The sequence below is a fragment of the Lacerta agilis genome, chromosome 6 (genome assembly GCF_009819535.1).
Source record: "Lacerta agilis isolate rLacAgi1 chromosome 6, rLacAgi1.pri, whole genome shotgun sequence".
Classification (NCBI taxonomy): Eukaryota; Metazoa; Chordata; class Lepidosauria; order Squamata; family Lacertidae; genus Lacerta; species Lacerta agilis.
The window spans coordinates 90,143,977-90,159,581 of record NC_046317.1 but is presented as its reverse complement, the minus strand read 5'-3'; the positions used below and the strand labels follow the sequence as shown (position 1 = coordinate 90,159,581).

The window sequence follows — 15,605 nt, the reverse complement described above, 5'->3', positions numbered from 1 at the left end:
GCTCAAAAGTCCGTGACCGTCTTAGTCACTCTCAGATTCCGGAAGTTGCGCTTTTCGAGAGCGCCCCCAACAAAAGAACTTGGGCACCCCAAGTCTGTTCCTCTCATCCCTGCGTTTCACCCCTCTACGCAATTGGGGCGAGAGAACTGCCGTTGCCCCCTCCTCCACTGAGCCGCTTGGTCGGTGTTGGGGATCTGGAGCATCCCACAGCCCCTTCCCCACGGAGCTCTCTTCCTGCCTGTCGCTCCCACAGGATGTCTCCCTGCTGCTCCAGTGGTGTTGGGAACCTTCAGCCTCGCAGAGCCCTTCCACCACCCCACTGGGCTCTGACGGTTCCCTGACAGAGGCCTCCTAAACCAGATGGTAGCTACAGCTGCTGGCTGTGATGGAGTAGCATGGATTCCTTACTCACGAGAAGCCCCCTTACGAGTAGAGTGACAACTTTGGGTCCATAGATGCATAATGTGCCATTTCTCTTCAGCCCAGAACTGAAAGCTTTTGGTGCCAGCACTCTTGAAAACGGAGCGGCAAGGAACCTGCTCCACCTCCTCCTCTGGCAGTTTTATTTGTTTTATTTATTTCACAACATTTATATACCACTTGACTGTAATTAAACCTCAGAGCAGTTTACAAACAGAATAAAGCAATAAAACTACCTGTTAAAAACCCAGTTAAAAACACTCAGTTTAAAACCCAGTTTAGAACGTTCAAAAGATAATTAAAACCAGCAATAAACCAACAGCAGATTAAAACACGTGATAGCTTCTACATGTCTTGTTAGGTTTGCTTAAACAAGAAGGTTTTTTAGCAGGTGCCAAAAAGAGTATTTATTTATTTACCTACCTACCTACCACCCTATACCCGGAGGTCTCAGGGCGAGACAGTGAAGGCACCTGGCCGGTGTCAGTAGGCAGGGAGTTCCAAGGTGTAGGTACTATATAGGGTAATGCAATCACAAAAGTTTATGGGTCCCCAGCTCTTAAAGGTGTTATATACCGATAGCAGCACGTTTAACTTGGCCCAGTAGCAGATTTGCAGTAAGTGCAGGTCTCTGAGCAGAGGTGTCATATGCTGACAGGGTTTTAGTCCTGTCAGCATATGACACCATCAGAAGGGCCCCTCAAAGGGATCCTAAGCATTGGATTCAGGGGACCATGCCTGCTCTCAAGGTCCTGCGGAGTGTCTTGAGAATTCTGTGTCTGGTACTAAGCCAGAGCTAGGCGCGACACAAGTTTGTCCTTAAATTTTCTTTTACATTTCTCTCCCCGCCCCCCCCCCCCCAGGTCATAAATGCCTATTATGAGAAGATTGTCTGCCCCAAGTCTAATGGTGCTGTTTTCTTGGCTGTGTGCCGTGGGAAGGTATGTGTAACAGATTGCAGGTGTCTGAAAGTTAGACTCTCTGCAGAAGCCAACTTGTGCAGAGCAATAGTGGGAATTTATTTATTTAAGAATCATAAGAACTGGGGAAGAGTCGGATTCAGATCCCCACTCAGCTATGAAGCTCACTGGGAACTTTATGCTTGAAATCTCTTGGCCTAACCTATTTTACAGGGTTGTTGTAAGGATAATAGAAATCAGTTAACAGAATCTGAGCAGTTGTGTTAAGTAGTGGAAATATACTGCAACATTTTGTTGCAGTCCTACTTCTGTGAGTTGTTATTATTACTTACATTTTTATACCAACTGTCTTCCAGTTCGCTCAGGGTGGTGTATATGGTTCTCACCTGGTCATTTTTTATCTCTGCAACAGCCCCATGAGACAGTTTAGGCTGAGAGAGAGTGACCGAGAGGGTCACCGTTGAGCTGCATCACTAAGTGAGGATTTGAATCCCTGTATTTCCTGTGCTAGTTGGATGCTCTAACCACTGCACCGCGCTGCTTCTGAAGTTCATTACACAAATGGAAATAATATAAGATTTGTTGGCTGTTGGTGGCGCTGTGGTCTAAACCACAGAGCCTAGGGCTTGCCGATCAGAAGGTCGGCAGTTCGAGTCCCTGTGACGGTGTGAGCTCCCATTGTTTGGTCCCAGCTCCTGCCCACCTAGCAGTTCGGAAGTACGTCAAAGTGCAAGTAGATAAATAGGTACCGGTCTGGTGGGAAGGTAAACGGCGTTTCTGTGCACTGCTCTGCTTCGCCAGAAGCGGCTTAATCATGCTGGCCACATGACCTGGAAGCTGTCTGCGGACAAACGGCGGCTCCCTCGGCCTATAGAGCGAGATAAGCGCCATAACCCCAGAGTCATCCACGACTGGACGTAACGGTCAGGGGTACCTTTGCCTTTATCTTTACTATACCATTTCCTCACTAGTTTTCATCAGTAAGATGGAGAAACTCAAACTCATGTATTGCTATCTGTTTTTGTCTTTCACAACCCTACCTCCAGCAAAGTTTCTACTTTCAGAGGAACTTTTAACACACCAGCTTGTGTGTCAAATACCCCTTGCATGGGTGCCATGAAACTTGTTTGTGTTGTGTTGCCATACTGTTGCAACTTCTAGTCTGCATTTCCTCTGGACCATTAGCTTGTTCAGCTGTCTTGTGTGAACTAAGCACTTCCCAGCTGATGTGTCTTCTAAGGAAAGATTGGTAGGAGTGGGCCTTTCAAGGAAGCTAGTCTATCATTCCTTATCTTTCTGCTGAGAAACTCATAAGCTTCCAAGAAACCTCAGGGATATCCTGGAACCATTTGAAAACCACGTAACTAGCACAACCTAAACTTTCGAAACAACAGCATTGAAACAAAAATAAAAATAAACGAAACATGTTATCAGGATGCTTTGAGACACATGATAAAGCTGGCTTCCTGTGTTTAGGGTTGGGGTTTTTGTTTTTGTTTTTTGCTTCTTATGGAAAGGGAAAGTGAAAATGTTGGATGTGTTTCCTGACCACTGTAATACTCAGGTTACATAACAGACCTTATTTGGCACTCCCTGGGAACTTCCCTGTGACTAGGCTCTACACAGAAGAACAGTAACTTTTGTTACCTTTTCTTTTTTTATTTGTGTATCTATTCATTCATTCCTTCATTTACCATATATGATCTCTCTCTCTCTCTCTCTCTATATATATATATATATATAATTTTCCCCCAACAGTGGATCTAAGCTACAAGATGATAAAACATAAACATACGATATACTCAAGCTACAACATATGCAGTGGCAAGTTTAAAAGGTCTAGATAAATAAAATGCTGTTGGTGAAAATGAAAACAAAAGATGTTGTGAGGGAAACCTCTCTGGAAAGGGTGTTCCATAAGTAGGGTGCTATAGCTGCAAAATGCAAGTTTTTTATTGCCGCCCTCCTTACTTTACCTGGAACTCTTAGTGTGTCTCCTGGTCCAGCCTTGGAGGGCTCTCTCCACATCCCAGGACGCCACTGACTTGCTCATGTGACGCCTTCATGGAGTGCTGCTTGCAGAATTTTTGAACCTCTTGATGTGGAGATTGAATGGTCTGCTAAGAGCCAGCTAGTGTGTTCAAAGCATAAATGAGATTCTAACTCAATGCTTCCTAACCAGCAGCTTACTTTCATTGCTCCTACATTGCACTAGTATACAGTGGTGCCCCGCTAGACAATTGCCTCGCTAGATGAAAAACTCGCTAGACGAAGGCATTCGTCTAGCAGAAGGCTGCCCCGCAAGACGAAAAGGTCTATGGGGCTGCCTCGCAAGACGAAAAAAAAATTCGTTTTTTTTTCGTCTAGCGAAAACCGCGGTTTGCATTGCCGCTTCGCTAGACGAAAAAACCACTAGATGAAAAGATTCGCAGAACGAATTATTTTCGTCTAGCGGGGCACCACTGTAGTCACAAAGTGGCCTTTAGACCGGGGCATCCAGAGAATTATATCATAGGCCTTGGCACCATCAAGCGGAGAGACACAGCTCAGATCTTAAGCACCCCCTGTTTGCAACCTTAAATTCCAGCAAGTAGGCACAGCAGCCTTGCAGTGCTGTGCTTGAGGTCATGCCCCTGCCAAGTGGCTCCTCTTCCAGAGATGATCTGGAGCCCCCAGAAACTCAGGAACCAACCCAGAACAACAGCTGAAGTGGGTTCGGGACCCTCAGGGAAGACTGGAGAAGCTGGAAGCGGAGCAGGAATTTGTCTTTGCCTGTTTTAGTGACAGACATCATCTGTTTTCAGGCCAGCGAAGGTTTGGACTTCACTGATAGGAATGGTCGAGGTGTCATCATTACAGGCCTTCCTTTCCCCCCTCGCATGGACCCAAAGGTCATTTTAAAGATGCAGTTCTTGGATGAAATGAGGTCAAAAGGTGCCGCTGGTGGACAGGTAAGAAGGGAGCCCTCCCATTGATATTATGGATATTTGTCATCAAAGCGAGCCCTGCCATTAGGCAGAGTGAGGCAGCCACCTCAGGCTGAAGGTTCTAGGGGGCAGGTAGCTGTGATTAGGTGTAGGGGAGCTGAACTGTGTGCTACATAGCATGCCCTGCTGCACCCCTTAACCTAGCTTGCTGCTCTTGGGTCTGATCCATCACCAATGCTGAAATAAAGACAAACTAACAAAGATGCGGGTGGCGCTGTGGGTTAAACCACAGAGCCTAGGACTTGCTGATCAGAAGGTCGGCGGTTCGAATCCCCGCGACGGGGTGAGCTCCTGTTGCTCAGTCCCAGCTCCTGCCCACCTAGCAGATTGAACACGTCAAAGTGTAAGTAGATAAATAGGTACCACTCCAGTGGGAAGGTAAACAGCGTTTCCGTGCGCTGCTCTGGTTCGCCAGAAGCGGTTTAGTCATGCTGGCCACATGACCCAGAAGCTGTACGCCGGCTCCCTCGGCCAGTAACGCGAGATGAGCACCGCAACCCCAGAGTTGGACACGACTGGACCTAATGGTCAGGGGTCCCTTTACCTTAACAGTCCAGTTGACATGGAAAGTGAGTGGGGCATCAAGTCCTTTGCCTCAGACAGCAAAAATTCTTGGTCTGGCCCTGTTTGTCTCTGTTCTCTCATTGCAACTTTTCTCTATGGATATCAGTCCCAATTCCTTGGGCCACAGGAATATTTGTTGAAGCCTTCTAAAACTGGCTTGGTTATTTATGAGAGAATTCTCCATTGGCTGCTGTTTCTTAAGAATTTGTAGACAGTTTGCAAGTGGCCGAATTAACCTTGTATTAGTGCATATCTTTCATCCAACTAAAAGGAATGTTGCAAACGTCTGAAGCACAATGCACAGTGTGATTAATCCAGATAAATCTTCGTGGCAGGGAGGGGCCAGCTGGCTGGGCCAGTGCGGTGACCAGTTCCTCTTTCAGAAAGGAGGTGGTCCTAAGCTACAGAAACAGTGAGGAAGGGGAGAACCAAGGGACAGGGAGAAGGGCATTCTTTGCAGATGTGTTTTCAGGGCATCTCCTTAAAGGATAGTATTAATTTTGGTCTGGTGTTTGATACATTTTCTTTGACATTTAGTATTTATCCGGGAACAACTGGTACAAACAACAGGCTTCTCGTGCAGTGAACCAGGCCATTGGTAGAGTCATCCGGCATCGACAGGATTACGGCGCCATCTTCCTCTGTGACCACAGGTGACCTTCCTTCTTGCTTGGGTAGAGTTCTTGTCATGTAATATCTCCCCCTCATCTCTGTCTACTTGAATTCTGTACCACCGGTGCCATCTCATTGCTTTGCTACTGTGGAAAGTAGGAGAAAATGGACAGTTTTCCAAATGGAGGAATGTAGAATCACCCAAAGTTTCATATTGGGCCCTGTGTTTTTAAATTAGTTCATAAACAAGCTAGAGCTAGGGGGGAGTGGTTATAGTGGGGGGGGAGTATTTGATCCCCTGCTAAATTTGCCTGTTTGCCCTCTGACGAAGAAATGACCAGTCCATAATTTTAATGGTAGGTTTATTGTAGCTGTGAGAGACAGAATAACAACAGGAAAGCCCCTAGAAACCCAGAAGACAAAAGTCAGAGACTGGTGTGCATTATAATGAGTGAAATAGGTATTTGATCCCCTATCAACCAGCCAGCTGAGATTAGAAGCACCTGCTGTAAGGAAGAGGTTTTACCTGTAATCCCAGCTCGTTACAGTGCAATAATTCACAAATGGAAGAAACAAAATAACTGTCAACCTCCCTCTGTCTGGGGCTCCATGCAAGATCTCATCTCATGCAGTTGACATGAACATGACAACGGTGATGAAGCAGCCCAGAACTACCGGGGGCGGGGGGGGGGATGACTTGTCAATGATCTCAGGGCAGCTGGGACCATAGTCACCATGAAAACAGTTGATAACACACTACGCCGTGAAGGACTGAGATCTTGCAGAGCCCACAAGGTCCTCTTGCTCAAGACAGCACATGCGCAGGCCTGTCTGCAGTCTGCCAATGCACATTTGAATGACCTAGAGGAGAAGTGGGTGAAAGTGTTGTGGTCAGATGAGACCCAAATTGAGCTTGTGGTCAGATGAGACCCAAATTGAGCACCCCTATCCTCCACTGCCTCCCACAGTTTGGCCAAACTCATACCAGTCGCTTCGAGAACACTGTCCAACCACCTCATCCTCTGTCGTCCCCTTCTCCTTGTGCCCTCCATCTTTCCCAACATCAGCGTCTTTTCCAGGGAGTCTTCTCTTTTCATGAGGTGGCCAAAGTACTGGAGCCTCAACTTCAGGATCTGCCCTTCCAGTGAGCACTCAGGGCCGATTTCTTTAAGGATGGATAAGTTTGATCTTCTTGCAGTCCTTGGGACTCTCAAGAGTCTCCGCCAGCACCATAATTCAAAAGCATCAATTCTTCAGCGATCAGTCTTCTTTATGGTCCAGCTCTCACTTCCATACGTTACTACTGGGGAAACCATAGCTTTAACTATACGGAGCTTTGTCGGCAAGGTGATGTCTCTGCTTTTTAAGATGCTGTCTAGGTTTGTCATCCCAAGAAGCAGGCATCTTTTAATTTCGTGACTGCTGTCACCATCATCAAATTGAGCTATTTGGCATCAACTCAACTTACCGTGTTTGGAGGAAGAGGAATGCTGCCTACGACCCCAAGAATACCATCCCCACCGTTAAACACGGAGGGGGACATATTATACTTTGGAGGTGTTTTTCTACTAAGGGGACAGGACACCTTCACCACTTCAAAGGGACGATGGACGGGACCAGGTATCATCAAATCTTGGGTGAGCACCTCCTTCCCTCAGCCAGGGCATTGAAAATGGGTTGAGGATAGGGGATTCTGGCATGACAATGACCCAAAACAAACGGCCAAGGCAACAAAGGAGTGGCTCAGGAAGAAGCACATTAAGGTCCTGGAGTGGCCTAGCCAGTCTCTAGTCCTTAATCCCATTGAAAATCTGTGGAGGGAGCTGAAGGTTCGAGTAGCTACTACACATCAGCCTCGAAATACTACTGACTTGGAGAAGATCTGCAAAGAGGAGTGGGACAAAATACCTCCTGAGATGTGTGCAAACCTGGTGGCCACCTACCAGAAATGTCTGACCTGTAATTGCCAACAAGGGTTTTGCAACCAAGTACTAAGTCATCTTTTGCAAAGGGATCAAATACTTATTTCACTCATTATAATGCAATCTCTGACTTTTGTCTTCTGGGTTTCTAGGGGTTTTCCTGTTGTTATTCTGTCTCTCACAACTACAATAAACCTACCATTAAAATTATGGACTGGTCATTTCTTCATCAGAGGGCAAACAGGCATATTTAGCAGGGGATACTTTTTCCCCTCGCTGTAGGTGGCCATGTTTGCTGATGATACTAAATTGCTCAGGGTAGTTAAGAACAAAAAGATTGTGAAGAGCTACAAAAGGACTCTCCAAACTGAGTGAATGGGCAGCAAATTGGCTCAATTGGTGCACCTCTCTGATTTCCTTGCTTGCCTTGTTGTTGTTCAGTCGTGTCCGACTCTTTGTGACCCCATAGACCAGAGCACGCCAGGCACTCCTGTCTTCCACTGCCTCCCACAGTTAGGTCAGACTCACGTTGGTAGCTTTGAGAACACTGTCCAACCATCTTGGCCTTGTTACCGTGTAATTCCAATGTAATGGGCCACCATTGTGACCACCCTTGTGACTTCTTCTGAGCATGCTTGGTTCCCATTTTCAATCTGAGCATGGATGGAAGAATGCAAGATGGCTGTGCTGTTCAGATTTATTTGTTTCTAAGGTGTCTGTTCTTGGGGAAGGGTTGGATGTGTTGAGTTCTTTTGTTAATGTTCCCCCCCCCCTCTATTCTAGGTTTTGTGTGGATTTTTGTGTTCATATATTAAAAAAATTAATAAATTTTATATTTAAAAAATAGATGTTTAAATTACTTTAATAAAACAAAACAGCAGAATCAAAATACATACTTTACAAAAATTGTTACAGCAATAAATAATCTCGAGGCACCTCAATTACTTAAAAACATGGCAGAAGCCTTTTCTTTATTTTCGAACCAGTGTGGTGTAGTGGTGAAGAGCGGTAGACTCGTAATCTGGTGAACCAGGTTCGCGTCCCCGCTCCTCCACATGCAGCTGCTGGGTGACCTTGGGCTAGTCACACTTCTGCGAAGTCTCTCAGCCCCACTCACCTCACAGAGTGTTTGTTGTGAGGGAGGAAGGGAAAGGAGATTGTGAGCCGCTTTGAGACTCCTTCGGGTAGTGATAAAGTGGGATATCAAATCCAAACTCTTCTCTTCTTCTTCAAGAAAGACAAGTCAGAGGTGACATGATACTGTAGAAGTGTATAAAATTATGCATTGCATGCAAAAAGTGGATAGAAAAATGTTTTCCTCCTCCTTTCATGTTACTGGAACTTGTGAACATTCAACAAAGCTGAATGTTGGACGATTCAGGAGGGACAAATGGAAGTACTACTTCTTCATGCAGTGCATAGTTCAACTATGGAATTTGTTCCAACAGGAGGCAGAGATGGCCACCAACTTGGATGGCTTTGAAAGACAAACATGTGGAGGTAAAGGCTACCTGGGGCTACCAACCACAATGGCTATGCTCTGCCTCCATAGTCAGAGGCAGTATGCTCCTGAATACCAGTTGCTGAAAACTGCAGGAGGGGGAAATGGTCTTATGCTCTGGTCCTGCTTTTGGACTTGCCTCAAGGCATCTGGTTGGCCACTGTGAGAACAGGATGCTGGACTAGATGAGCCGTAGGCCTGATCCAGCAGGCTCTTGTTTTCTTAAGTGATATTTAAAAATAATAATGTGCAGCCACAAGCCTGCAGGATAGAGCTGCGCCTGTGACTAGAACTAGGCAAATTAATGGAAGCTGCTATTCAGAGAAAACTCTGAGTTGTTATTCAGGCCAGTGGAAAGGAAAACTGTTTACCCGTGTATCCCTTGGCTCAAAACCAAAAGAAAGAAAGAAATATGATCTAACCAAAATATTTCTCACAGCGGTAGTCTTAGAACAATAATCCAAGTTAAACATATGCTTTAGGGAGAAATTGCATCATCTTTTCGTGGCTTTCTTCGAAAACAGGAATGCTCTGAGAACTGGGGGATTCTATCTCACCGCTTGACCCCATATTTGCAAAATGTGGGTTTTATCCCACTGCAGTGACATCAGATGTGAAGAATGTCACTAAACTGGAGTATGTGGTCCTTATAATTGCATTCCTACCATAAACAGACAAATAAATTTATCTCTGTAGTGCACCATCTAAAATGGGGTATTAGGTTATCGGCATGGGATGCAAATAGATGGAGAATGGTTTATTCCAAACTTACCGGGTAACTTATACTGCATATTAATATCTATTCCTATATGGTGTCTAAGGGACACCTCCCAAGTTTAAAGGGGATACCCACAAGCCTGGGGTTTATGCTTGAGGGCCTAGGGAACGGTTTCAACACTAAACCCCTTAAAAGTCAGGTTGTAGTATTCTCTGCTGTGGGAGAGAGGAATCTGTTTCAGGCCAGTCCCATGTCTGCAGGGTGGTGCTAAATAATCCTCTGATAATGCACTATTTTTCTAAATGGAACTTGTAACTGGAAACTGAACGATTCCAGATGAGCTATTATCTGCCCCACCTTATTCTGTTCGTGAGAATGCAACATGCAATTGATGCTCTCTTCCTAAGAAACGAATGGTTTATGAGACCTTCTTTGGAGGTCTTTAAGCGGAGGCTTGACAGCCATCTGTCAGGAATGCTTTGATGGTGTTTCCTGCTTGGCAGGGGGTTGGACTGGATGACCCTTGTGGTCTCTTCCAACTCTATGATTCTATGATTCTATGAGACCAATCTATTCATAACATCAGCAGTAGTGAATTAAAAAGCAGATCTCATAAGCTGTATAGTTCAGTCAATCAATACTTTAGACTCTCTGTAGGAGTTGCAAAGGAGGCTGGCCTGTTCTAGACATTGTGGAGGGGAGCCTAGCAATGACTACTTTATCTCCCATAGGTGGCAACCCCCCATAATGGGTTTGGGAGCTCTTAGCTAATTCATGTGTGATTTCTGGCCAGCACTTCAACTGACTCCCTTATCCAGCACTTGTAGTCCCACAGTGTTTTGCACCTTACCGTTAAACCGTTTTGCTGTATGGAAGAGTGAGGCAAATGTAAATGTAAGGATATTGTTTATCCTATTCTGTTATTTTTGTGATGGGGATAAAATTATTACAGGGTGCTATATCCAAAGGTGTTTTCTTTTACCAATGGTTATCAGATGTTGCAGAGCACTTAGACATCCAATTCCATCTTTCTTCTGGGCTGTTTTGGTGGGAAAGTGTTACAAACATTTCTAGGCATGTCCCGAAACTGTTTTTGACAGAGCTTTGCTAGTGTTCTTTCCCACTTTCCAACAGGTTCATGAATACAGATGCGATAGCCCAATTGCCTTCCTGGGTCCGTCCTTACATCAAGATTTATGAAAAATTTGGGCATGCCGTCAGAGACGTGTCTCAGTTCTTCCGTTTTGCCCAGGAAACTGTAAGTTTTAAGCAACCACTCAATTGATGAGTTTTCCATCAAAGTACATTTATATCCCCTGAGCTAAACTTTTGAAATCTTTGCATCTCAAAGACTGCCTACTTCCCCACATCTTTCTATTAAGGCTAATCAACATAAGAGTGATCCACTTCTGACAAACTCTCAGTCCCCTGTGCCCTTTGCATTGCTCCCAAGAGTTTCAGAGCTTTCTAGAGCATGACAAAAGTCAAGCAGTGCCTGTTTGGAAGCCCCTGAGGGCAGGCCCTTGATGGACTCTTTGGACTTAGAATTGTTAAGAGGCGTGTTCTCAGCTGATCTGCTTCTGTGTCCCATTTCAAACCCAAACCCAAAACTTAAAATGATGGAGAGCTTTTAAGTTTACCCAGTGTTGGAGGTGGCATCCCAAAGTGCTATACCTTAAGATCCAAAAGCATATTTTTGAACCTGTAGAAAATAAATGCATGTTTAAATGACAAATCTAAGATACTATGGTAAAATAAAAGGACATTATTTTATTTAGATTTAGAAGCAACAGAAACAGAAGACAGCAATATTTCTGGTGAATAAAAACACAGAACTTAACATCCAAATACAGTAATGCAACTAACATAGATTATGAAGCAAAATGTTTCTCATCTTTCTCATTTTTGTATATAGTTTGATCTCTTCAAGCCATAGATTTCCCACTCCTCCAAGAAGTTGGTTTTTGCCTTACTAAGAGACAAGATGGTGCTCTTGTGAGAGTTTGAGTTGATGGTTTGAATAAAACTATGTGTGTTCAAAAAAACAAAAAAACCCAAAAGAACACACACACTGACCTGTTCAGGTAACATGAATCAGCCAGACTGTTGATTCATCTAGCTCTGCACTCCTCTGTCTACCAGAGGTTCTCTAAGGTCTCGTGCGGGGGGTTTCTCAGTCATGGTGCCTTTTGGTAGAGGTATCTTGATTTGAACCAGGGATTTTTTGTTTGCAAAACTTGTCCTCTTCTCTAAGCCACGGGCTAGGAAGTTGGTTCACAATGTGGATCCATTATAACTGTAGTGTACGTATTGAGCAACCTTTGGCACTCTTTTGTTAGGTAAAAGTAAAGGACCCCTGGATGGGTAAGTCCAGTCAAAGGCAACTATGGGGTGTGGAGCTCATCTCACTTTTTAGGCCAAGGGAACTGGCATTTGTCCGCTGATAGCTTTTCCCAGGCCATGTGGCCAGCATGACTTAAACCGCTTCTGGCGCAATGGGACTCCGTGACGAATGCCAGAGTGCATGGAAACGCCATTTACCTTCCCGCCACAGCAGTACCTATTTTTCTACTTGCACTGGTGTGCTTTCGAACTGCTAGGTTGGCAGGAGCTGGGACAGCAATGGGAGCTCGCCCTGTCACGGGGATTCGAATTATGGACCCTCCGATCGGCAAGCCCAAGAGACTCAGTTGTTTAGACCACAGTGCCACCTGCGTTCCACTGTTTCGTTACAGTGGTCTCATGCAGCTGCCATTTCCCCACACATTTTGTCCCACACGTTTTTCACCTGATATGTGGTGAAATCCTCATAACTACGTTTCAAAGGGCATTCTGCGGTATCTTCTCCTGCTCCAGCTGCCTCACGCTGAAAGAGAGCTTGCCCCCATTTTTATATGGCCACCTGCACAAATCATGGGTTGCCAAGTGAGGGGAGAAATATTTTCAGCTTACAGGTATGCAAACATGCAGCATTTCAACAGCAAAATCAAACTCAGCCAATTGTCTTTTTGCCTTTACTACTCGTGGTTCTCTATAATGTTTGTACTACAAGTCGTAAGAGGTGTAACACCCTAATGTACAAAGTAACAAAAGGCTTCCCAATGCTGGCCAAACTTTTTACAAAGGAATCTTTATACTGCAGCTTTTTTTCCTCCACATGTAGAATTGTACAGTTCCAAATATAGTGTGAACCTTGGACTGAATAAATATTGCATGTGTCTGCAGAAATCTCTTGCTTCTTGAATTTTACATATGTATGTAAAGTGGCTTAAGATCCTAATCTCTCACCAATTTCTCACCATGTGAGAGAGATCACAATTATTTCTATTTTACAGATGAAAATACGGCACAAAGGGAGTTTCCAACAGAATCCCTTTGCTGCTCAGCTGTTTTGATTTGGGGGGGGGGGGGAAGAGACCTAGTAGCAAGTACAGCTATAGCAGGCACATCCAACAAGTAGATCGTGATCTACCGGTAGATCACTGGACGTCTGTGGTAGATCACTGGCTCCCCCCAAAGAAGCCCAACAAGTTTGGCTCCCCTAAAAAAAGCTCAAAACCTTTGCCCTGAATCCCCCCAAAACAGGGCCTTCCTCCTCCTTAAAAAGAGCTCAGCAACTTTGACCTGAACCCCAAAGAAACGGGCCTTTCTCCTTCCTCAAAAAAGCTCAACAACTTTGATCTGAACCCCCAAAAAGGGGGTAGATCACTGCCAGTATTTAACTCTGTGAGTAGATCGCAGTCTCTTGGAAGTTGGCCACCCTTGAGCTATAGGATACATCACATAGTTTTCTCTTTATCAGTTATTCTCTAGTTGTTGGTTGTTTCTTTCATTTAGTTATTCTGGCATAGCAGCTCTATTATCAAATGAATCATACACTTTGATTTTAGTGCACTCCAAAAGGCATACCCCCAAATAAAGTTTTTAACTGTTCTATGGTGTTCACGCCTATCATGGCATATTATTTCCAGCCATCTAGCTTCTCATTTCACCAATGCAGAAATGTAGAAATGTTTTCTTTATTTCGTTTATACCCTCACCTTTTCCTGAAAAAAAAACTCAAGTTGACATTTGTGGTTATCTTCTTCACCTCACCCTGAGAAACAACTTCTTCGCAACAGACCTGTGAGATAGGTTAGGCGGAGAGAGAGAGTGTCAGTGAATTCCATGGCTGAGCAGGGATTTGAAATTGGGTTTTGCCAGTCCTAGCCTAGAACCATTACAGCACAATGAGGTTCAGCACCAGCAGCACTTCCTATGAGCAGTCCTAATCTGGCTGCTCAGGGCCAAGCTAGACACAATGGCATGCGCGAACGAGCAATTTGCTATTATTGTACCCTTCTCTAAAGTCCCCACAGTGCTTCTCCCTGACTCCTTTCTTCAGCATATTGGGAAGAAACAAATCAGAAGCTAACTTGTTGTTAACGTGCAAACCAGCTCTCATAGTTTGTTCATTTGCTCACGGGCCCATGATGGTTAGTCAACATCCTTGGCTTACCTCCATGGTTTGTAAAGAGGCAGACAGACACTGGTTCACACATAATGGCAAGCCAACCTCTCGTTATTTTACTCTTTGGCGAAGTGATGAAGTGTTGCTCATTCATATTAAACCATAGTTTAATTTAAACGAAGGCTTTTAAGCAGGGCTTGTGAGCACAGTGCCCATGGGTGGGATGATGCTCTAGAGATCTTCTCCTGGTGCCCACAAAGCCTCTGAGCGCCACTCACCCCACTCATTGTTCCCCTGGTCATGAGGTGTGAGGGCTGTTGCCTTTTTCTCCCTTGAAAAGTACATAGAGCTGGAGGAGGAAGATGGAAGAGTGGTGGTCTTTCTCACTTCCTCTTCCAGGTCTATGGCTCAGATTAATTCCACTGGGTATGATTTTTACCCAGATCCCATTGAAAAACAAAGGTTTTTTGTGTGCACTTCCTTTCTGTCTCCTACGGGTGAAGGGCTGGACCAAAGGAGGGAGAGGAGAAGGGAACAAGGTGGGTGGTTCCTACAGCACTTGCTGAGAAATGCAAAGGCCTAAAAAGGTTGGTGACTCCAGTTTTAAAGTGACGTGTGACTGTACAGTTCAAGTCATAATATTTTTGTTTAGGCATGTTCTTAAGATGTTGGAAGTTGAGCGTTTTCTTGCGTAATGCTTCCAGTTTCTGTGCAGGTACCCCCTCCCCCACTTCGAGACCCCTCTTGCACCACCACTGGAGAAGAAGGCACCTCTACAACTTCAGCTTCATGTGAGAAGTACCTTTCTGTGACCAAAGCCAGCAACACAGACGACCATGTTCCTAGTTTGAAAAGGAAGAGGATTGGTAAGCGGTTGCCTTTTCTTGTTGTGCAAAATAGGCACTGGAATAATTTCACCTCAGAATCTAAAAAGGCAAGGTGTGCTGAGGTCCTAAAATGTCAGCAAAATGAGCTAGGGAAAGTTGAAACACTGAATATTTGTCTGAAGGCAGTTCTGGCATGGGGGAGGGCAAACAAGCCAAGGCTTGAGAAGTGCTGCTGTTAGATAAGGCTTCTCATGTAGATAGAAGCTTGTAGCATGTATGGGTGTTTTCCAGGACTTGGTACTATCTATGGAACTGCAGTGGCTAGGAGTGCTTTTTACCATCTTCATTTTGTTCAGCAGCAGACCTGGCCTGAATTACACATGCCTTGGTTAAATCTTAGGTAGATTACAGCAACACTCTTTTCTTGGGCTGCCTCTGAAGACAGTATTTATATCTCACCTTTTAGACCAAAACCCTCACAAGGCAGCTTACAGCAGCCTCAGCAATTAATAATAGTATGACAGACAATAAAACACAGAAAACAAAATCAGTGCATCAAAAATTAAAGCAGCAACAACTAAAACATAAGGCCAGATAAAGGCATCAGTGAAAAGCAAAGTGGAATTAGAAAGTTAACTTAGGAACCTTCTTTAATGCCACCAATGAAGGACCCATAAACAACTC

At 44.7% G+C, this 15,605-nt stretch overlaps 1 protein-coding gene across 1 annotated transcript in view; it reads left to right on the top strand.

Annotated features, from left to right (window-relative positions):
* The window catches only part of RTEL1 (regulator of telomere elongation helicase 1), a 68,217-nt gene that overhangs the window by 35,072 nt on the left and 17,540 nt on the right, over positions 1-15,605 (top strand). Inside the window, 5 exon segments of the mRNA XM_033153805.1 lie at positions 1,284-1,361; positions 4,145-4,291; positions 5,429-5,544; positions 10,779-10,902; positions 14,810-14,960. Of these exon segments, the coding sequence (XP_033009696.1) occupies positions 1,284-1,361; positions 4,145-4,291; positions 5,429-5,544; positions 10,779-10,902; positions 14,810-14,960 (616 nt within the window).